General features: G+C 47.3%; 2 protein-coding genes and 1 long non-coding RNA gene across 3 annotated transcripts in view; 2 read left to right on the forward strand and 1 right to left on the reverse strand.

Annotated features, from left to right (window-relative positions):
• The window catches only part of LOC310836721 (uncharacterized protein), a gene marked incomplete at its 5' end in the record, with an annotated part of 135,592 nt that overhangs the window by 59,194 nt on the left and 54,473 nt on the right, over positions 1-21,925 (forward strand). The gene's annotated exons all lie outside the window — the stretch shown is intronic.
• Positions 1-21,925, forward strand: part of EFNB1 (ephrin B1) — a 72,309-nt gene that overhangs the window by 24,156 nt on the left and 26,228 nt on the right. The window contains exon 2 of the mRNA XM_083722449.1: positions 17,796-18,073. Coding sequence (XP_083578575.1) covers positions 17,796-18,073 — 278 coding nt within the window. The remainder of the gene's footprint in view (positions 1-17,795; positions 18,074-21,925) is intronic.
• On the reverse strand, positions 3,374-15,152 carry LOC310836844. The gene is made up of 3 exons (XR_014560260.1): positions 14,712-15,152; positions 12,515-12,761; positions 3,374-8,040 (listed from the first exon to the last, which is right to left on the reverse strand). It is a non-coding gene; the product is annotated as an uncharacterized lncRNA (long non-coding RNA).

Consider the following 21,925-nt stretch of genomic DNA (forward strand, 5'->3'; position numbering starts at 1 on the left):
AATGATTCAGAATAAAAGAAATTCAAGCTTCAAGGAGCATATTTGAGATCCTTCTGTAAGTGACAATTTGTTTTCCCTTATTTATTAACTACTTAATTTGTATAGTTGCCACATAGCAGAAGTACTCCAGAAAGCCAGTGTAGTGATTTGATTTTGGACCAGAACCTTGGAGTTCAGGGTTCAAGTTCCCACTCAGTCATGAAGCTCACTGAGTGACCTTGGGCCACTTCCAACTTCCTAACCTACCTCACAGGGTCTTTGTAGGGAGAGGCTTGAACCATGTACTCCTTGGAGAAAGAGGTGGGAGAGGAATGCAATAAATAACCTCTTCTGCTTACTTGGTTAAGAAAATTGGAGGGGCCTGCAAAATGCAGGTGTCAGTCACCATCCTGGCACCCAGAGATCTCCATGAGGTCACAGTTGGACCCATGCCAGTTGCAAAATGCACCTGGCACTTGGGAAATTTCTAACACCGGAGGGAGATCGAGATGATCTAGGGGGTCTTAATGGAATGCAAACCTAACTTTTGTCGGCAGTGTGATGCAGAAGCAAAAAAAGGTTTCTGCCCCATTTTCCCATTGAGGCTCTGAGAGGCCTCAGAACTGGAGAGGACTCTTCGGCATGGAAAAAAAAAAAAAACCACCACAAACCACTCTCCCCTGTGTTGGAATAAATCTCATTTCTCCTATCTGAATTCTGCACTCCTTCCCTTCTCTTCTCCCTCCTTTCCCAAATCAGAAGCCATAAGCTACTTCAGGGAGGGGACAAAAAGGGGTATTATGGTCTGCTCTTAGAGAGGGAGTTGTTCATCCTGCCGCTTTATCCCACCTGTTGAATTGCAATGAGATTTTTTGGGGTGGGGTGCACACACTTGGATCTCCTCCCCAGTGTTTGTAGTTAGCCAGGCACCAGGTGCATTTTGCTACTGGTGTGGGTTCAATTGCGACCGCATGGAGATCTCTGGATGCCGGATTGGTGACTGACATCTCCATCTAGCCTTTCCCCTCCAGCTTTCTTAAGTAGGTAAGAAGAGATTTATACCCCACCGTTTTCTCCAAGAAGTAAAGGGTTTTGTTTTTTTTGTAAATGACTCCAGTGAATTTTGTCACCCTGCTACATTAAATGTTTCATGGCAGTGCAACATTAAAAGTAGTTTAAAATAACATACAACAAGAGGTAAAATGAGAGAGAGTGTGGTGTAGTGGTCAGAGTTTTGGATTAGGTTGGACATTGGAGATCAGGGTTCAAATCCCCAGTTGGAAATGAAGCTTACTAGGTATGAAGTTGGGGCAAGTCACTGCCTCCCAACCTAAGCTACCTTGCAGGGTTGTAGGGATTGGATGAGGAAGGGGAGGACTATGTTGGACATCTTAGCTCGGAGGCAGCAATGCTAATTGTTGGAAACCACAGGAGGGGAGAGTGCTTTTCTGCTCAATTCCTTTTTGGCCATGGTGAAAATAGGATGCCCTGTTCTGCAGGTCTCTTACGATGCTGTAGTTCAGGGGTCGGCAAGGTTTACCTTGCCTAGGCCGGTTTACTCCAGTGGAGATCCCTCCGTGGGCCGCATGGTGCACGCACCCGTGGTTTTTGGCATCTGCACATGTGCAGATGTGATTGGCGCGGGGACTCGCTGAACGGGTGGCTCGGGGGTTGGTTAAACAACCCCCATGGCCACTTGTGGCCCATGGGCCTTAGGTTGCCAACACCTGCTGTGGTGGAATCTCCAGTCCCATAGATTCCTAGGTCGCTTGGGGTATTTGGCCACTGTGAGAAGGGGATGCTGGACCAGATGAGCCACTGGCCAGTTCCTACTGGGTCAGTTCCTACTGTACGATTCTATGTTCTTACAATACTCTGGAGACTAGACTCCCAATCAAGTTCCCCGACTACTTTTGCTGCCGAGACTCACCCCATCTTCCAAACCAGGCGCTCAGCTGCCAATGCTGACATTAGATGCCAAAGAAATTCTTTGCTTTGGAAGCTGGATGTGTGTGTGTGTGTGTGTTGCCTTCCTCTTTGGCTTTCTCTTGGGGGTCAAGTAAGGAGTGGGAATCATGCTGGGTCGAGCCACCTTCCCATCTAACCTTCCCTTCCCCCCCCTCCTGAAAATCATTGGAGAAGGGCCTCCATAGGCCTTCATAAGCCAAATGCAAACAGAGGAACCTGATCCCCTTCTGTCAGATCATTTAACTGGTGTTTGGAGCCCTGCTGCTTTGCAAAGGAATCTATGCTCATTTGGAATTTTGGGTGGTGGGACGGGGAAAGGTTTTCTCTGGCGGGGAGCCTGCAAGAAGAGCCAGAACATGTGTGCGTGTGCGTAAAGCACATTCTCCTTTGTGCTTTCTGAAAGCATAACCAGGGAGCTTGGGAAGCTTTGTGCTTTTGGATGCAGTTTAGGGTGGAGAGAGAAGAGGACTTCTGGTTTCCCTTATAGAATATAGAGTCATGGAATTGTAGAGTTGGGAGGGAGTTCCAACAGTCATCTAGAGAAGCCCCCTACAATGCAGGGATCACAGCTCATGAATCTCTCTGACAGGTGGCCACCCAACCTCTGTTTCAAAGCTTCCAATGAAGGAGAGTTATTGTTATTAACTGTTAAGGTCATCTTGAGTCCTCATTCTATCTTCTGCAGTATTGGTTACCCCTCCCAGATTGGTGTCCCCTGAAAATTTGATGAGCATACTGTCAATTCCTTTGGGACAGTAGTAGCCAGATTTTGGAATCATCAGATTTTTCTTCTTCTACTACGACTACTACTATTTCTGTTGGACTTTATTGCCTTTAATCTGGACAGTGCACTTCTGATGATACAGCCTAGAATTGCACTAGCCTTTTTTTTTTTTTTTTTTTTGCTGATACAACACACTGTTGAATCATATTGACCTTGTGACCTAATAGGGCCCCTGAATCTTTTCCACATGTCCTTCCATCAAGCCAGGTGGCCCCGCATCTTATATTTGTGCATCTGATTTATTCCTGCCCAGGTGCAAAAATCCTTCTCTCTGCTTGCTTTTTCCTTTCCTTCCCAGTCTGGAGTAGGGAATCTCCTTTCTTCAGCAAGTTCCCATTTGCAGGGGAGAAATGTTTTTTATTTATTTATTTATTTCATAAAATTATGCACTGCATAATTAAAAGAAGATTAAAAGAAGAAGAAGAAACACTTCAAAGTGGCTTACAGAAAACTATAAAACAATAGAATTATCAATAAGACAAATCAACAACAATAATTTAATTCTCATTAAGTTAAAGTAACAATAGACTGAGAACAGCTTACAACATGCATCAACTTTGTAAGCAAGGCTTACTTGTAAACTTTGTAAGCAAAGACAAGCAGGCTTGTCCATAAACAGGAGTGTTTTTGCATGCGCTGAAAAGAGTGCAACCTACCTGATATGAATAGGCAGGGAGTTCCAAAGTGTAGGAGCCACTGCACTAAAGGATCAAGTCTTTACAGAAGCAGAGTGAGGATTACGTACCACCTGTACCGTCGCTAGTTCCACTGGTTGAAGCAGTTGAGGGAGGACATATGGGATCAGGCAATCGCACAGGTGTAATCTGGTCCCAAGTTGTTAAGGGCTTTATAAACTAACCTTGAACTTGGTCTGGTAGCCAGTGGTCAAGTAGTGCAGATCTCTGGAGCACAGGTGTCATATGTTGACAAGGCCTCACTCCTGTCAGCAATCACCCTGCAGCATCCTGAAGGGAAGCCCCACATAGAGCTCTTTGCAGTAATCCAGTCTTTTGTGTATTTGGGTAGGGGGCTCCCTCCCTCCTTGTCGATCTCAACAGAGCCCTGGGGTCTTTTCTCCCATCCCCACCCCCACCACCTCCTTGGGCAGGCTGGGACTTTAAAACCAGGCCCAGCGCCTCATTGTCTCACTTTTCCAATTATCGCCCCATGTCGGCATTCAGCTGCCTTACGGGTTTTGTTCAAGCGGTTTTTGTTCAGGCTTCCGTCAGTTCTCATCAGCCTCTTTTGTTCTCCCCCCCATTAAACCCCACACCCCACAAAACCTCTTAACAAAGGCCTCTCTTTTGAATTGCCTGTTACCTCATTCTCAGCATGGGGGACCCATTGATGGAGATAATCACATTGACATGCCCATTTTATATTTTTGTGTGTGAGGGGGTTGCTGGATGTGGTAGGGGGTGAGCCAGACGGACACTCTCCACTTCTCCCCCACTTTCCCGTTTGGAGGAAAGTCAGGGTGGGGTGGGGTGGGAAGCCGGCTCCAGTCTTAATTGGGCTGTACTCCATGCAGGGTCGTTGTGCAGCCAGCTCCTTTGGGGGGGGGGGGAGAGATCAGGAGGGGGAGGGAATTACCTGAGAAAGGTGGAATAGAGAGGTCATACTCCTGTTATAGGAATGTACGGTTGGGAAGCAACCCCCCCCATTAAGTCTAGTCCTCTGCAATGCAGGAGTCACAGCTGAAGAATCCCTGACAGATGGCCATCCAACCTTTGTTGAATAACCTACAATTAATCATAGAATCCGAGAATTGCAGAGTTGGAAGGGACCCAATGGTCATCCAGTCCAACCTCTTTCAGTGCAGGAATCACATCTCAGGAATCTCTGACAGGTGGCCATCCAAAGTCTATTTAAAAGCCTCCAACAAAGGAGAGCATGCCACCTTCTTCTGAGGTGCTGCTAAAGACTTTGGACCAGTTTCAGGAGGCGAAGCTCTTTGTTTGGGGCCGGAAAATAATTAACTGCTGGGTTATTTGGAGGCTGAGGACTGAACAAATGGAATCTGGGGATCCGGAGTGGACAATGGTGGTCATTAGCCCTTGGTAGCTGGGCCAGGAAATTAGCCTGGTAGGTGCTGGAAAGGGACCCAGTCTTTATTTGGGAGGCGGATTGCGCTCTGGAATTTCACTTGGGGAGGAAGGGAGAAGTAGTGGGGCTGCGGGCCAGAAGTTGTTAAAGAGCAACTGCACAGCTTGGAGGTCTAAGGAAAAGTGTGTTTGACGGCGTTCCAGGAACCTTGGGATTCAAGTGGATCTCCGTCAATTGTTGCTGTTGCTGTTGAATTATTAACCTACGCTTCACCAGCAGGGCCCCAGGGTGGGTTGCAAGAATTTTTAATACAGAATTAAAAGCTGTTAAACCGCATTATGTTCACAAGAATTGGGTGGGTTCAGAAAACACACATCTCGGGTGTCAATGGCTACTAGCCAGAGTGGCTATGCTCTGCCTCCAGGCCTGGAGGCGGCGGGGCTTCTGAATGCCAGTTGCTGGAAACCACAGGAGGGGGCAGTTGCTTTTACACTCAGGTGTTTCTTGTGTGTTTCACATAATGTGCATCTGGTTGGCTGCTGTGAGAACAGGGTGCTGGACTAGATGGGCCCCTTTTAGCCTGATCCAGCAGCTCTTCGTAGGATCTTTAAAGACCAGGGTAAAAAGGTGCCTCTTCATCTTTCTCCAAAAGCTGTACTATGATGGTGCCTGATGCATCTCTGTGGGAAAGTTGTTCCACAGCTCAGGGGCCGCCACAGAGAAGGCCCCTGGTCAGCCCTGCCACCCAAAGTGGAGGGATACCAAGACTAGCTGTGCCAATCTCAGCATCTGAGAGGTACTTTAGGGAATACTTTCAGGTATTTAGGATTCAAGCCAAATTTAGAAGCTGATAAGGGAGAGAGATGTTTTGTTGCAGCTGGGGCAGATGAAGGCATCTGGTTTCACCATTAGAGACGCACCATGGAGTTTCTTCTGTCTGTGCTCCTCCCAGTGGTCATTCCTCCTTTGGTCACTGCTGCAGATACACAACCTGTCTGTCTCCAGGCACTGTGGTTGTCTGCAAGGGATTCCCAAATGGTGAGGTTGATGTTGCCAGCCTTCATATTTTGCTTTCAGACATGTATGTAACACAGAGGTGATCTGCCAATGGACCTGGTGCCTGAAGCTAGCTCCCCATAGAACATCTTCCATTTGGACATGACCAAGCCAGCATAGACGTTACTGAGACGGGAGTGTAAACATGCTGGGATTGTGGGCTTGGGAGAGCACATCTTTGTTTGAAACCCTGTCCTGCTATGTGATACCCCAAATCTTGCGGATGGTGTTGAGGCATCGCTTCTGATGGTTGCCCTCCACTCACTTCCATAAAGCAGCATGCTCTAGACACAAGCTTGGTAGACCTTCATCTAGGTATTGGTCATTAGCATCATATTCTCCGATACCCTTTTGGAGAGGTGAGCCATTGCCAGAGCTGCCGTGCCAGTACTCTTGCCCAGCTAAGCATCAATGGAGTGGCTGCTGATTATGGTGGAGCCCAGAAGCACAAAATCATTTATCATCTCAAGCATGTGGTCACCAATGCTCATGCATGAAGTGCTGACGACGATGTTGGTCTTTGTCAGGCTGACAATAAAGCCAAACTTTCTGTAGGCTTAGTCAAAATGGTTGACAAGCCTCCGTAGAGCTTCATTGGAGTGTGCTGTCAAGGCTGCTTCATCTGCAAACATTTCTCAGAAAAGGACCAGCCATACTTTCGTCTTGATGCAGAGATGTGCCAGGTTGAACAAACCTCTATGAATAGATGTACAAACTGTCAAGCTGAAGGCATATGAGAGCAACAGGTAGAAGAATATGCTGCAGAGGGTTGGGCCAAGAACATGGCCCTGTTCCACACCACTCTTTGCAGGGAAGGTTGATGAGGATGGGACATCATATTGGACGGTGCAGCACATGTTTTTGTGGAAGCCTAGGTGGATAACCCTATCTTGTTGAGTAGCGTCAAGAACCCGTTTTGGCTGACATGGTCAAAGGCCTTCATCAGGTCTATGAAGGCAATGTACAAAGGGCGTCTCTGCTCTCGGCATCTCCTGCAGCTGATGCAGTGAGAAAATAATGTTGACTGTTGACCTCAAACCCACTGAAGTTCCTGAGTCGTCTTCAAGTGCAGCTCCACATAGAGTGCATTGCAGCAATCCAGTCTGGAAGCACATTTCAGGTGCTTTAAAAATCCTGTGAATGATCTCACTCTTACACAAGGCACTTAGAGTGATGGTTATTTATGTCTGGGTGTCCGATGTGTTGTTGAGCTTACGTTGGAGTAAGCACTTTCACTGATACTGGGCGGTTGTGGGACCAGTTCCAGGCTGCTCTTTCCCCTTTACTCATGAGTCTGGATGCAGATGAGAACTTGCTAAAGAAGGGAGAGTCCCCTCTCCAGACTGGGATGTAAAGGAAAAAACAAGCACCGAGGGAGGATTCCACAAGTAGGCAGAAGAAACCAGATACACAAATGTAGGATGGGGGATTCTCAGCTTGACAGCAAGACATGCAGAAACGATCTCGGGGTCTTAGGAGACCACAAGCTTCACATGAGTCAACAGTGTGATGCAGCAGCAAAGAAGGCTAATCTATTCTAGGCTGTAGCCACAGAAGTCTAGTGTCCCTCTCTCATAGCACTAGAACTCGTGGACATCCTTTGCAGCTGAACGTTAGAAGATTCAAGATGGATAAAAGGAAGTCCTTCTTTATGTAGCACATAGTTAAACTGTGGAACTCACTCCCATAGGAGGAAGTGATGGCTAGCAACTTGGATGGCTTCAAAAGACCATTGGACAAATTCATGGAGAATAGGGCTGTGAAATGGCTACTAGTTCTGCTTCCACTGTTGGAGGCAGCAATTCTTCTGAATATCAGTTGCTGGAAATGACAGGAGGGGAAAGTGTTGCTGTTGGGCTCAAATCCTGCTTGCAGCTTTCCCACATGTATTCAGCCACTGTGAGAAGAGGATGCCGGATGAGGTGGGCCATTGGCCTGATCCAACAGGCTCTTTTTCAGTAATATTCAGTAATGTGCACATACACCATCACTTTCTCCAAACCTCCAGTCAAGTATACTGCTGTTCTTTCCAGCTTTCCCCCCTTGTTCTTTGACTCCGTTGGGGAGGACAGCATTCCAACTTAGGCTTTGCTAAGGCTGAGTACAGATCTTTGTCGGAACCAGCCCCAAGGGAGTGTGAGTTTGCAAGCCTGCACTGGTCCTCTCTTGGTCTTGATTCAGCTTCAGGCGGCTTACTCAACGCTTGTCTGGAAAAGGAGACACACAGCCAATCAAGTTCACACTGCTTTATTTTTAAACCTGTTTCCAGTCCTCCATCAAATGGCCCTTCAGCACTTTGAAGACTTGTGCATGCTGTTGCCAAACCCTTGCAGTAATATATGCGTTGCGTGCTCACACCCTGTTTGCAAAGTTCAAAGTGCTGCCTCGTCAAACCCAAACCCTTCCCCACACCCAGGACACCCACACAGCTCTAAGAGGCCCATGGGAAGACGGAAGCACCTGCCCTTAATGCTGCCACTGTGTGCAACTGAATGAAGTTCTACAATTCTGTGATACGATTGGAGGTTTTCAAACAGAGGTTGGACGGCAACCTGCCAGGGAGTAAAATTTCTAATCCACATTCAGAGGTCTCCAATACTTGGCTCTACTATGTCATAAAAAAAAATTTACGTTTCTTAAATTCAGTGCATCATTTTCAAAGCAGAGTTGCTTTCAGGTCAAAAACAGCCTCTTGGAAGATAATCTTGTGAAGTTTCTTGGAGTATTTTCAACCTTCATCTCTCCTTCATTGGTAGTTTTTTTTCCTTCTGAAAAAACAGATATTGGAAGGTGATCTGTCAGGGATTCTTTAGTTGTGATTTCTGCATTAAAGGGCCCCTTTGGTCTGATCCAGTAGCTCTCTTCTGGTGCTGCTATGGAACCTCCAGGCCCAGAAGCAGTCTACCCAGATATGTAAGTTGCTGTGGCATTTGGCCACTGTGAGAAGAGGATTCTGGATTACATGGGCAGCTGGCTTGATCTAGAGGTCTCTTTTTATGTCCTTGCCTTACACAAAGATCCAGAGGAACAGGTCTTATTGAAGCAGCTGCTGGTCTCTCCTCCCTGGTCCTAGTCCCCAGTGAGGTTCTGTGCTACCCAGAGGCTTTGACTGGCTTGTGGCGTGAGGGTGTGATCCTGGCCTGGGAATCCTCTCTCGCTCTGCGTCTCAGCCCCGGTTCTTTGCAGAAGAAAGCCCTTAAGGCTTAATTTTTTTTTAATTTTTTTTTTACTGAGTGTGTGTTCTGGAATGACATTGGGAACTGCCTGGATTTGCTTAGGAAGGGCGTGTTTGCATGTGTCTATGTTATATCTATGTCATCTGCAGTGTGGTTGCCTCTCTGAATGTGTGAATTTTACTGAAGTGGTTGGTGGTGTCTGCAAAACAATGCAAAGCCCAGAAACAAGATTTGCCACCACCCTGGAAATAGAACTCCCGGTTAGCTTCATGGCTGAGGGGGGATTTGAACCCTGGTCTCTCCCAGGTTCCATTCCTCATTTTATCTTTGTGAGAACCCAGCTGCATCCCTTTTGTCATTTTTTTCTCCAATAACGTGATCTGCCCCTTTCTCTCCTGGGTCCTTTGTCTTCCTACCCTTGCCGAGATAGTTAGTCTTTCCCCTCTTCCATCTGACGGCCCTCGAGTTATGTGAAGGGTACAATCACCCCTTCCAAATCTTCTGTCCCATAGGGCCCTAATTCCAAACCCTTGATCCACATGGGTGTTCCACTTGGGTACTTTCTGTGTATCATGGAATTTTAGAACTGGAAGGGACCCCCAAGGGTCTTCTAGTCCAACCCCCTCCAATGCAGGAATCAGTGCTATATGTTGCTGCAGCTTCTTGTGCGTCCACCTCCACTGCTGTTATCCCTCTTACTGAAGCTCTTATGGAGGTCTTCATGCTCTTTCTTTCTTTCTTTGCTTCCCAGAATTCTCTTGCTTGGGCATCCAGGGGGAGGGCAGAGGCGAGGACGGTCCTGGCACCCCCAATGCCTATTTTTTTCCTTTTAAATGAGGTGCCTTTCAAGTGCACAAAGGGGACCCCAATGTGATTGGGGATGGAGAGCATTGTTGGTTTAATCAAGTAACAAAATGGCAGCTGCTTATTGGGGGGGGGGAGGTTTCTGGGGTTAACCAAAGCATCAGGTTTTCCTTAACCACCGAGGGATTTTCCTCCTCCCAGATTTCCACACATCTCTGTGTTTGGGGCTGAGAAGAGGAGGGGAGCTGAGTTTGGGTGTAGGGGGGAGCTTAGGGGTTGCCAAGGGAACCTCTTTTCTGCCCCATTGATGCATCTTGTAAATCCATTTAGGGAGGACGTGGAGGTGGGCCCCTTTTGTCTCTGAGCCTCGTTAAAAGTGAAAAAACATGGAGGGGGAAGAATGGCCTCAAAGTGTGTCTCTGAGGGGTCCAGGGGTCCAGGTCGAGTAGAGAGGGCAGCAGGGGACAAAGGCAGCCCCATAGCCTCTCCTTAGCTCCCTGGACTTTATTAATAGAGGAGTATTTAACCACCACCCTTGCTCCCCAGACAATTGGAGCATTGGGGTTGGAGGGCTGGGTTTGTGAGCAGGGTGTCTGTGTCTTGCCACACCTAGCAGCATTTCACCTAAAATTGGAGAATTGGAATTGTCCCCGTGGGCCATATAATCCAGCCCCGTGCAATGCAGGGAGCACAGCTAAAGGATCCTGGACAGATGGTCACCCAGCCTCTGTTTAAAAACCTCAAATGAATCATAGCACTGTAGATTGGGACCCCCAAGGGTCTTCCAGTCCAACCCTCTGCAGTACACAAATCATAGCTCAAGAATCCCTGAGAGACAGACATTTGAGCTCTGTTGAAAAGCTTCCAAGGAAGGAGAATCCTCTACCTTCCAAAGCCTGTCTTTCTTTCTTTCTTTCTTTCTTTCTTTCTTTCTTTCTTTCTTTCTTTCTTTCTTTCCGGATCATGGAGCTGTATAAAAATACATACCATAGTAACAAACAAAAGTTCTCCCTTCCCATCGCATTCTAAAGGCTATAGCCAAAAACCTTGGAGAAGAGGAATGTTTTTGCCTGGTGTCTAAAGATATGTTGTGAAGGTGCCAGACAAGCCTCGTTGGGGAGAGCATCCCACAAATGGGGAGCCACCACAGGAAAGGCCTGTTCTTGTGTTGCCATTCTCCAAACCTCTCCCAGAGGAGGCACACAGAGACGGACCTCAGATGATAAATGCAGAATCTAGGTTGGTTCAAATGGGGGAAGACAGTCCTATGATTGTATGGTTGGAAGGAACCGCAAGGGCCATCTCTCAGAAATAATGTGCTGAAGCCTTTAGTTCAGAAGGCATTTGCTGCTGTGATTTAACCCTTTTTTGCAATGCAGGAGAATGGATGGGAGAAGCCTTTCAGCTCTTTGTGTTCAAATCAGGTCTGATGAAATGCTGAGAGAAGCTCTTTACAGTGCCGTATAAAATATGAGGCTGCCTCTGGAGACATTATTTCCTGTTGGATGAGCTTGATTCAACATCTCCCCCCGCCCCGCCCTTTATAAAACTCATTCCCATTAGGAAATATATTCCCAAGACGTACAGTTATGCTAATAGGCCAGTGAATATTCATGAGCTGATTACAAACACATGGTCACCTGCTGGGTGATTGTGGTTGCTTTTGTGGGAGGTTTAGCACCCTAAAATAAGCAAGACTGAGGATTAATGTTGAGTCGGTGGAGGAAGATGGAAAATCAGCGGGTGAGGTAGCAATTCCAAATTTTTTTTTAATGCCATTGTTGTTTGTGACTCAGATGAGGAAGAAGGTGGGGGGGATAAGAAGGATTTTTTTAGGTAGATCCTGAACTTGGAGCCAGCAAGCTGCCTGAAGAGGAAGTCAAAAAATTAAACAGTGTTGCTGTTCTGATTCATTCTGGTGGTTCCCAAACCCAGCATCCTGGACCCAAGGACAGGCAGAAGCATTGGAATAATTCTATAGAAATAGGATGCTTTTAAGAGCAGCTGCTCTCCAGTTTCATAAGAATGTAAGAAGAGGCTGCTGGAATAGACCAATGGCTCATCAAGCCCAGCATCTGGTTTTCACAGTGGTGAAATGCTCCAGGCAACCTGGGAACAGAGAGAGAGCCTCTGGCCTGGAGGATCCATAAGAACATATGAAATGGGGCAAAATGAACAAAACGAATTTCGGTTGGGACAAATGTAAGATTCTGCACTTAGGCAGGAAGAACCAGTTGCACAAATATAAGATGTGGGACACCTGGCTTGCCAGTAGGACATGTGAAAATAATCTTGGGGTTTTAATAGGCCACAAGCTGAACACAAGTCAACAGTGTGATGCAGCTGGGGGAAGGGGGAAGCTAATGCTATTCTAGGCTGTATTGACAGAAGTCTTGTGTCCTGATCAAGGTCATAGTAAAGGTAAATTGACCCTTGACCATTAGGTCCAGTCGTGGCTGACTCTGGGGCTGCAGCGCTCATCTCGCTTTATTGACCGAGGGAGCCGGTGTACAGCTTCCGGGTCATGTGGCCAGCATGACAAAGCTGCTTCTGGCAAAACAAAGCAGCGCACGGAAATGCTGTTTACCTTCCCGCCGGAGTGGTACCTATTTATCTACTTGCACTTTGACGTGCTTTCAAACTGCTAGGTTGGCAGGAGCAGGGACCGAGCAACGGGAGCTCATCCCGTTGAACCGCTTACCTTCTGATCGGCAAGTCCTAGGCTCTGTAGTTTAACCCACAGCGCCACCTGTGTCCCAAGGTCATAGTACGGCTCTAATCTGCATTGGTCAGACCCCCACCAGGAGTCCTGGGTCCAGTTCTGGGTGTCACAATTTAAGAAGGATATTGACAAGCTGGAAGTTGTGCAGAGGAAGGCAACCAAGATGATCAAGGGTCTGGAAACCAAGCCTTATAAGGAATGATTTAAGGAGTTGTGCACGCTTAACCTGGGAAAGAGGAGAAAGAAAAGAGATATGATAACCATCTTCACTTATCCAAAGGGATTTCACATGGAAGATGGAGCAAGCTTGTTTTCTCCTGCTCCAGAGGGTAGGACTCAAGCCAATGGCATCAAGTTATGAGAAAGGAGATTCTGACTAAACACCAGGAAGACCTTTCTGACAGCACGAGCTGTTTGTCAGTGGAACAGACTCCCTCGGGAGGTGGTGGGCTCTCCTTCCTTGGAGGTTTTAAATCAGACGTTGGATGACCATCTGTCATGCATGATTTAGCTGAGATTCCTGCGTTGCAGGGGGTTGGACTTGATGACCCTTGGGGTCACTTCCATCTCTACAATCCTGTGAGACAGGATTGTCCCAGCGCAATCTGTTAACGTATATCCTTGGGAGTCCCCAGATTATCAAGCCAGATGCAGCACTTAGGCTGTGAGATCGAATTCCGCTTAAGCCCCTTCTGGGAATCCGTAAACCACCGTGTGGAGTGAGTGGGGATTAAAGCTGAATTGCTCAGCACTCTTCAGAGATTTCATCCTGAGCCCCCATGAGAAGCTGATGGTCATAAGCCATTAGCTGTTGGGCCCCATTTGCTATCTTTAGGGCAGTAGGCCCTCTGTTTTTCAAAGGCCAAGCTATGGACCCCCTACTTTTTAAAATGCTGTTATCTCTGTGGTAGTTTTTATGTGAATGGTGCCACCATACCCTCCAACAAATGCAAGTGTAAAAATTGAGATGCACAACTTTTGGGCTGCGCTCCCACATCCCCTGTGATTGCACGGTGCCCAAAACTGCACAAGTCACGCTTTGTGGGCACCCCGGGTTGCATGGACCCACTATGGAAAACCATTGCCTTAAGGTATAGATCTTCAAGCAGAGGAGTCATAGAGTTGGCAGGGACCCCAAAGGGCCATCTAGTCCAACTCTCTCCAATGCAAGAACCACAGCTAAATAATCTGTGAATTTCTGTGCTTTTATAGAATCATAGAAACATAGGGTTGGAAGGGAACCTGAGGGTCATCTAGTCCAGCCCCATGCAATGCAGGGATGATTCTATTATCCACTTGGTTGGGTTGCCCGTGGTGAGCTTCAGGCTCTCCATTGCCCTTAACGCTCCCCCCATTCTCTGCAAGAGTGTCTGCTTCCTGCCCCCCAAGGCCCCTTGGCCAACAGAGCTTTCTTTGTTTACTCAACTCAGTGGTCTCAGAAGGGGCACTTTCACTTTAACCACCAGAAAACACCTCTAAGAACAACTTAGAAAATCCTCACCTGGCACCTGAAACCTCCTTCCAAGGTGAAAGAGGCTTCCATATCTGTCCCCTGCCCCCCAAGTTTGAGCACAAAGGAGTCTTTGGAGAAAGGAGGGCTCTTGGTCTTGAGCACAAGCACTGGCCAAAAGCAATAGCAAGGAGCCCCTCTCCACACCTTTTTTTTTTTTGGAGAGGGGAGAGGGGGGACACAAGCATATAGGGGAATTTTGCTAGTAGGCAGCTTGATGAATATGTTGACCCAGTAAGATCCATTGGACTTTGGAACAGACAACCTTTGAAGAAGGAGGCACACCTTCCTCCTTTGGAGAATTTTAAGCAAAGGTTAAGGGCTGTCTTTCCAAGATATTTTAGCTGGGATTCCTGCGTTGAAGGGGGTGGGATTTGATGTCCGGAAGCCTGAGTGGACTTTTCCCAGTTAGTTTAAGTCAGTCTACATTCCCTTCATTTCTGCCAGAGTTTTATCACCTGGAGCAAAGATTTGGGGACACAGAAACAGAGAATTGTAGAGTTGGAAGGGACCCCAAGGGTCATCTCGTCCAAGCATCTGCAATGCTGGAATCTCTGTTAAAGCATCCCTGGCAGGTGGCCCATACAACCTCTGCTTAAAAACCTCCAAGGAAGGAGAGCCCACCACCTCTTATGAGAGTCTGTTCCACTGTCAGAAAGCTCTTACCCTTAGGAGGTTCTTCCTAGTATTTGGACAGAATCTCCTTTCTTGTCATTTGAATCTGTTGGTTCAGATCCACCCAGAGCAGCAGAAATCAAGCTTGCTCTAACTTCCATGGGGCAGCCATTCATATATTTGAAGATGGCTGTAATTCCATCTCTCAGTCTCCTCTTCTCCAGGTTGATCATCGCCAGCTCTCTCAACTGTTCCTCTTCTTAAGGCTTGGTTTCCAGACCCTTTATCATCTTGGTTGCTCTCAATTCCTCCTTTCAGGTTGTGCACACATTGGGCCCAGGACAGAACCCTGGTGTTAATCACGCAGGATTGTGATGCATAAAGTCAGAAGACAAATACTGTAGTGTTGGAAGCAACTTTAAGGCTCATCTAGTCCAACCTGATGTGATGCAGGAATCCCAGCTAAAAAATCCTTTATAGGACCCACCCTTGGGTGGGCAAAGAATCCTCTCCTTCCTTGTGTTCCAGCCCCGCGGGTTTGGGTCAAGGCGTGGGGCTGTGGATTTGTGTAATATAATCCCTGCAGAGTATAACTCTCCACAATTACTTTAAATTTGTCTTATTTTTTGTGGATGTGAGTGTTGCAACCCCTGCATTTGGCATTCTAGATTGAGTTTTTTTGAATATCCAGTGTGTTTCATCTACATGCATGGGTTAACAAAGCATTTTTAATCTGTTTATTCAGAGCATTTGCAGCCTGCTCTTCATCTTACATGCAGTCAGTGAAAATGAGACAGTCCCTGCCCACGCAGGCTTACAGTCTTTTTTTTTTTAACCACATGCAAGAAAAAGGGAGGAAGAGGGAAGAGGAAAAATAAAAATTCTGGCCTTGATTTCTAAACTATTCAGCGGCTGATGGAGCTGGGATTTCAGCAAAGCTGATGGAAAGAGGCTCCTGCTTCCCATCTCTCCCACTGCTGGGTTTTTGTTTCTTTCATTTCTTTGGATGGAGGAGTGTTCAGTCTTGTGAGCTGGGACAGAACGCTTACGCACCTTATCAGCTGCTTCTGAGAAACGGGCCTCAGTCCCATGATCTGTGGGGTGGTTTTGTGGGTGAGTCACCAGGCTGCTAAAAGGCATGGAAGGGGACCTTTGTACATGGGTGGGGTTTGTCGGAAGGCAGTGAGGAGGGGAGACTCTGAACAACTTCCTTTTAAAAGCTCTGGGCAGCGTTACGGGCTCCGTATCATAGTTACCTGCAACATAGCATACTTAGACCTTATTTTCTCTTGCCCTCTCTGCAATTGGCTGTGATTCCTGCACTACAGGGGGTTGGGCTAGGTAACTCTGGGGGTCCCTTCCAACTCTACTATTATAGGATTCCTACATCCCCTTCTAGACATTCTGAACATATTCTGAATCACAGGCTAGAGGAGCAGATATACAAACACAGCCCAGCTCCAAACAGATAATAAATATTTACCTTATAGAAATGATTCTGAAGTCCAGTTTCTGGAAACTGATGTGGGGAGAGGGCTTTTTTACTCAGACCCTGCTTTCTGGTTTCCCATAATGAGCATCTCGTGAGCCACCTTGAAAAGAGAATGCTGGACTGCATGGTCCCCCTTTGGCCTAATCCAGCAGGACTCTTCTCAAGCTCCTATGGAACCTCCAGCTGCAGAGGCAGTCTATCTCAGTTCCTAAGATGTTAGGGGCATTTGGCCCCTGTGAGAACTGGACTAGATGGACCAATGGCATGATCCAGAAGGCTATTCTTACATTCAGCCATTCTTAAGTTCTGCATCCTTGTTGTGCATTTGTGGAAAGTGTTTTCTCTCCCCCTCCTCTCCCTTTCTCCCCCATCCCCCCTGCTTTAGGAAAGAGGCAATGCCTTGCAGCCTGACTGGGAGGATGCAGCCAGCAGTCTGGGCCCACACCACTATTCCCCCCACCCTCCTGGAGCCCCCTGTTTCTGCCCTGCAGCAGTCAGGATAATTTTGCCTTCACATCTGTTCCTGAGTTATCTTTCACCAGGAGCAGATTATGGTCGTTAGCCTAAGTCTGTGTTCTCCAAACTTTTTTTCCCTCTGGGTCACACTTTCAGAATAAAAATTTGCTTGTGCCAAACCCAATTTTTTATTGATAAGAAATGCATTGGACAGCAAAAAAGAAACAGCTCCTAGCAGTTCTTGATTATACCATAGAACAGGATTACTTTATAATCCTGCATAGGATATGCAGAAAGCATAAAACAATGTGGCGACATAAGAACATGAATCATTCCCAAAATGTAATTATAACTGAGCCTCTTCCATATGTACCTTAAGTACATCTACAAACTTCATGAGAGGTGTGAACTTGCACTTGCCAGGTAATCTCATTTATATTAGGTCCAATTTGACGCAGACAAATTCTCATCTCCTCTTCAACACAAAGAAGCCTTCCTCTCTTCTGATCTTTCATGCTGTTTCTGGGTTGTGTGTGTGTGTATTCATACTATACTACCACACTGAAATGTTCAAATGTTTATTTGATTGCCCTTGAATTTCCCCCTCCACACTTGTCATCCTCTCCCGCCACACCAGTGTGGTGAGTCACACCCTTTGAGAACCTAAGTTGATGTTCACTTCTTCCTTCTCCTTGCCTTCATCCCTCGATAACTCTTGCCATGGAATCATATCATAGAATAGTAGAGTTGGAACCATGAGGATCGTCATAGTTCAACTTGCTGCAGTGCAGAAATCTTGCCCAACTTGGGGCTCAAACCGACAGCCCCGAAATTAAGAATCTCATGCTGTACTGACTGAGCAAGTCCACCATAAATGATCATCTGCACCAAGTTTATTACAGCCCCTATGACAATTAGGTTATCTATACCCAGATATGCACATGTGAGCACAACATTAGAAGCAGTTTTTAAAATGTCAAAAATGTCCCCCCCCCCCCCGTAACATTTTGGATATTTATAAAAACTGCTTTTAATGTTTTGTTTTAATGATGTTACCTGCCCTGGGACCTTAAGGCGAAAAGTGGGATAACAACAACAACAATAATTGTGATTTCTGTATTGTAGGAGGTTGGGTTGTAACCATCATAATCATCATTGCTCTAATATCTTTCCTTCTCCTTTCTCAGGTTTGTGTCTGGAAAGGGACTGATCATCTACCCAGAAATTGGGGACAAGCTGGACATTATCTGCCCGAAGGCTGAGTCCTCCAGGCCCTATGAGTATTACAAGCTGTACCTGGTGAAGCGCGGCCAGGCAGACGCCTGCAGCACCATCATGGACCCCAATGTGTTGGTGACCTGCAACCGGCCTGACCAGGAGATCCGCTTCACCATCAAGTTCCAGGAGTTCAGCCCCAACTACATGGGCCTGGAGTTCAAGAGACACCAGGACTACTTCATCACCTGTGAGTCTCCCCGGCTGCACTGTTTGCCCTCTGGTCTTATTTTGCCCGACTACTTTTCATTAGTATATTCATATTTATATCCCGCCTTTTCCCACTGACAGGGACTCAAGGTGGCTTTATAGCTAAAAGAGAAATAGCTAGAAACAGAGAGGGGGAAAGGAACCATTAAAAAAGCAATCAAACATTAGTGTAATTTTTTTATATACAGGCGTCCCCCCACTTACGCGGGGGTTACATTCAGGGACTCCGCGCGTATATGGGAAATTTGTGTAACGTGGGGAGGGGTGCTTTTGAGAGACGCTGGGAAGCAGCACTCTTTCAGCTGATAACTGTCCATCCCATTCGCCTTCACCCGGGCTGCAATGTGCCCTTGCCTGCTTCTGATGATCAGAAACTGGATCTGGGGGTTTGTAGCTGGGTGGCTGCAGGTGCCCAGCGCTGCTATGGGGCCTCTCAGTGATTTCCCTGTTAGTCTCGGAAGTTGCTGGAGACGGGTTTCTTTTCATCTAGTTTTTCCCCCACCCTCAAGAAATAATGTTGCTGCCCTTCTTGTGGGGCGGTGAGAGAGAGGGTAAGGGAGGGCGGAGGGACTTTTGAACCCTGCCCAAGGAACACAATTGATACGAGCAAGGGAGGGAGGGGCTTGTGAAGGCATGGAGCATGCCCCCCCCCCCCCGCAAGAGAACCCTGATAGCTGGGAAGAAGAAGGCCAAAGAGAGTGAGTGAGTGGGGGGGCCGGCAGTGAGACACTTGGAGCGGCTGTGCAAGCTGTTTTTCCTGCTCCCCTGCTCCCTCCTGCTCTTTCGGCACCATTTCCTGGTTCAAATCATTTATTTATTTCGCAGTGACGCATGTAAATGCAGTTGCACTTGAGTGGAATGCGCATAATGGTGTGTGTGTGTGTGTGTGTGTGTGCGCGCGCCTGTATCTCTTGTCTGTCTATCTATCAAATATTTTTTTAAAACACACACGTATTGTTACAATAAAAATATCACAGCACTAGCCCTTTCTTTAAAAACATTCTGTTCCCAAAATCCTGGTAAGCCCCAGCTCTGGCCTTAAACCTGTCCCAGCCCCAAACCTAATCCCAGTCCTAATCCTAAATCAGATTTAACACCACCCCTATTCACAAGCTGAAATGTGTGTTTATGTTCCATGCTTGCAGGCAGGGTCCAGAGTGAGTCTCTGGGCTGGGTCCCTGAAAGGTCCCTGTTGTCCCCCCCGCACCCCATGCACAGGTTGAATGGGGCTGGTCTTTAGCTATCAAGACCACCTAGAATGCAAAAATCACTGACTTTCAGTGGCCTCTCAGCCTTTCCGCTCAGATTCAGCATAAAAACGCACCATATCATTTCTTTGTGTTCTGTAGCAACGCTAAGGGGTGCTGCTCCGTCTGTTACAATTTTGGCACGACCAGTGTGCATTGTTAGTATTAATCAAAAGTCACAATGTAAAAGTGGATTTCATGTTGCAGGCTGTGGGTCTGAGGCATGTTTTTGGTCTGGACCAGTTAAAGCCCATTGGGCTAGAAGACTGACTGCTGGCTTTTCTTCCATAAGAACATAAGAACAGCCCTGTTGGACAAGGCCAGAAGAGGCCATCCTCTTCTTTCAGTGGCTAACCAGATGCCTCAATGGATTCTTTAGTTGAGATTTTTGCATTTCAGTGGGTTGGACTAGATGACCCAAAGGATCCCTTCCAGCTCTACAATTCTGTGACTCTATGAAACCTTCAGGTAGGGTTTGAGCACAAGAGCTCTTTGCCCTCCTGTGGTTCCCAGCAACTGTTATTAGGATGATTGCTGCCTCTGGCAGCAGAGCTGAGACTCTCTCATGGCTGGTGGCCATCAATGGCCCTCTCTTCCTCCGTGAATTTGCCCAGTCTTTTAAAGCCATCCAAGTTGGTGGCCATCACTGCTTCCAGGGGGCGGGGGGTGAGTGCCATAGTTTAACTGCACTGTGTGAAGAAGGACTTTCTTTTATCTGTCCTGAATTTTCCAACACAAGCTTCCTGGGATGTCCACGAGTTCCAGTGTTAGAAAAGAGGGAGGAAAACATTTCTCTATCCCCTTCCTCCATGCTTTGCATCCATTTATAAATGTCTATCGCGTCTCTCCTATTGTCTTTTCTCCAAACTGAAAAGCCCCAAACGCTGCAACTGTTCCTCATAGGGGAGTCCATGTCATTTCCTTTTGGTGAAATGTCTCCACATATTTAGCAGGGGTAAACTGAATATGTGTTTGATTGAGAACAGTTGCAAAATTTGGGACTTTGTAGTTTAGAGAAAAGGTGTCATGATAGAACTCCCACCGTTCCTTGAAAGGCTTAGTTTCCAGGTCCTTCATCCTCTTGGCTGCCTTCCTCTTGCACACCTTCCAGCCGGTCATTATACTCCTCCAGAACCAGACACAATATCTCTATCGTGCTGCCTCTGCTCCAAACCAAAAAGTCTGCTGTGTTGAGCCATCCCAGGCCGTCGTGAGGTCTAGAACAGACCCGAGCCTTGTGTTGCTCCTTGGGGTTTGCACAGCTGCCGTGCCGTTCAGCCCCCGCCACCTGCTTCAGTTATATGGCCGAGGGATGCTTTTCCGGAGAGAGTCTCACCCGCCCCCCCCCCGCCCCTGCCCCACCCCCACTTCTGCTTGCCGGCTTCCCCACAGCTGCCATTGCTTCTCAAGAGCAAAGAGTCCCAGCGTGCGACATCTCTCTCAAGGGCTCCTTTATATGGGAGGAACAAGGACTTGTTAGATCTGGGATTTCCCTCCTAGCGAGGAAGCCAGCCTGGGGACTTGAGAGCATCTTAGGCGGGAGCAAAGACACAGAATGCTGCTCGCTCACTTTTAGTTTGGAGGAAAGGTGTGGAAGAGGCAGCACAATAGAAGTTTATGAAATTATGCATGGCCTAGAGTAAGTGGAGAGAGAAAAAGCCCCCCCCTCCCCCTCAAATGCTAGAACTCATGGACGTTCACTGAGGCGGTGTGTTGGGAGATTCAGGACAGACAGGAGGAAGGACTTCTTAGCACAGCGCATATTTAATTTGTGGAACTTGCTCCCCTATGAAGACCCAATAGCCACCAATGTGGATGGCTTTGAAAGAAGATTAGACATGGGGGAGAGGGCTGTCAATGGTATCCTCTTCTCACAGTGGCCCACCCGGATGCCTATAGGAAATTCCCAAGCAGGATTCGAGCACAATAACACTCTCCCCTCCTGCAGCTCCCAGCATCTGGCACTGAAGCATCTTCGCCTCTGATTGCGGAGGCAGAACATTGCTATTGTTTCTAGTTAGTCATCAGCAGCCCTCTCCTCTGTGAATTCATTCAGTCCTCTTTTAGAGCCAAGCAAGTTGGTGGCCATCACTGCCTCCTGCGTGAGGGAGTACCACAGGTTAACTATGTGCTGTGTTAGGACTTCTTGAATCTTCCAGATTTCTTTGTTTGCTGCTTTTCAAAGCAGCAGAGAAAAACAGGAACGCATCTCAGAATCAAACATTGCAAATGCAATTTCATAATAGCACCATGGGAAAACAACACAGTAGCAAATATATAACACATTGTAAACGAACAACATTTCAGCAGTGTAAATATAACAAGATTGCATTAACAACATAACACTTTCTGGCGGTCGTGAAAATGAAAAGCGGGCCTGTCAGTTTCACCTACATCCTGGGGTGAAGCCTATTGGGATGCTTGTTTGGGGTGGAGAGCAGCACCAGGGGGCTCAATGTGATGAGCCTGATTGTGATGTGGGGGGGGGGGAGGATGTGGGACTTAATGGCCATAGAGGTTTGTGGGTAGAACAATCAGAACCGCTTCCGTGGAGGCAAGCAGGGCATCACCTCCCCTTTCATTTT

This window comes from Podarcis gaigeae, assembly GCF_964106915.1.
Source record: "Podarcis gaigeae genome assembly, chromosome: Z".
Lineage (NCBI taxonomy): Eukaryota > Metazoa > Chordata > Lepidosauria > Squamata > Lacertidae > Podarcis > Podarcis gaigeae.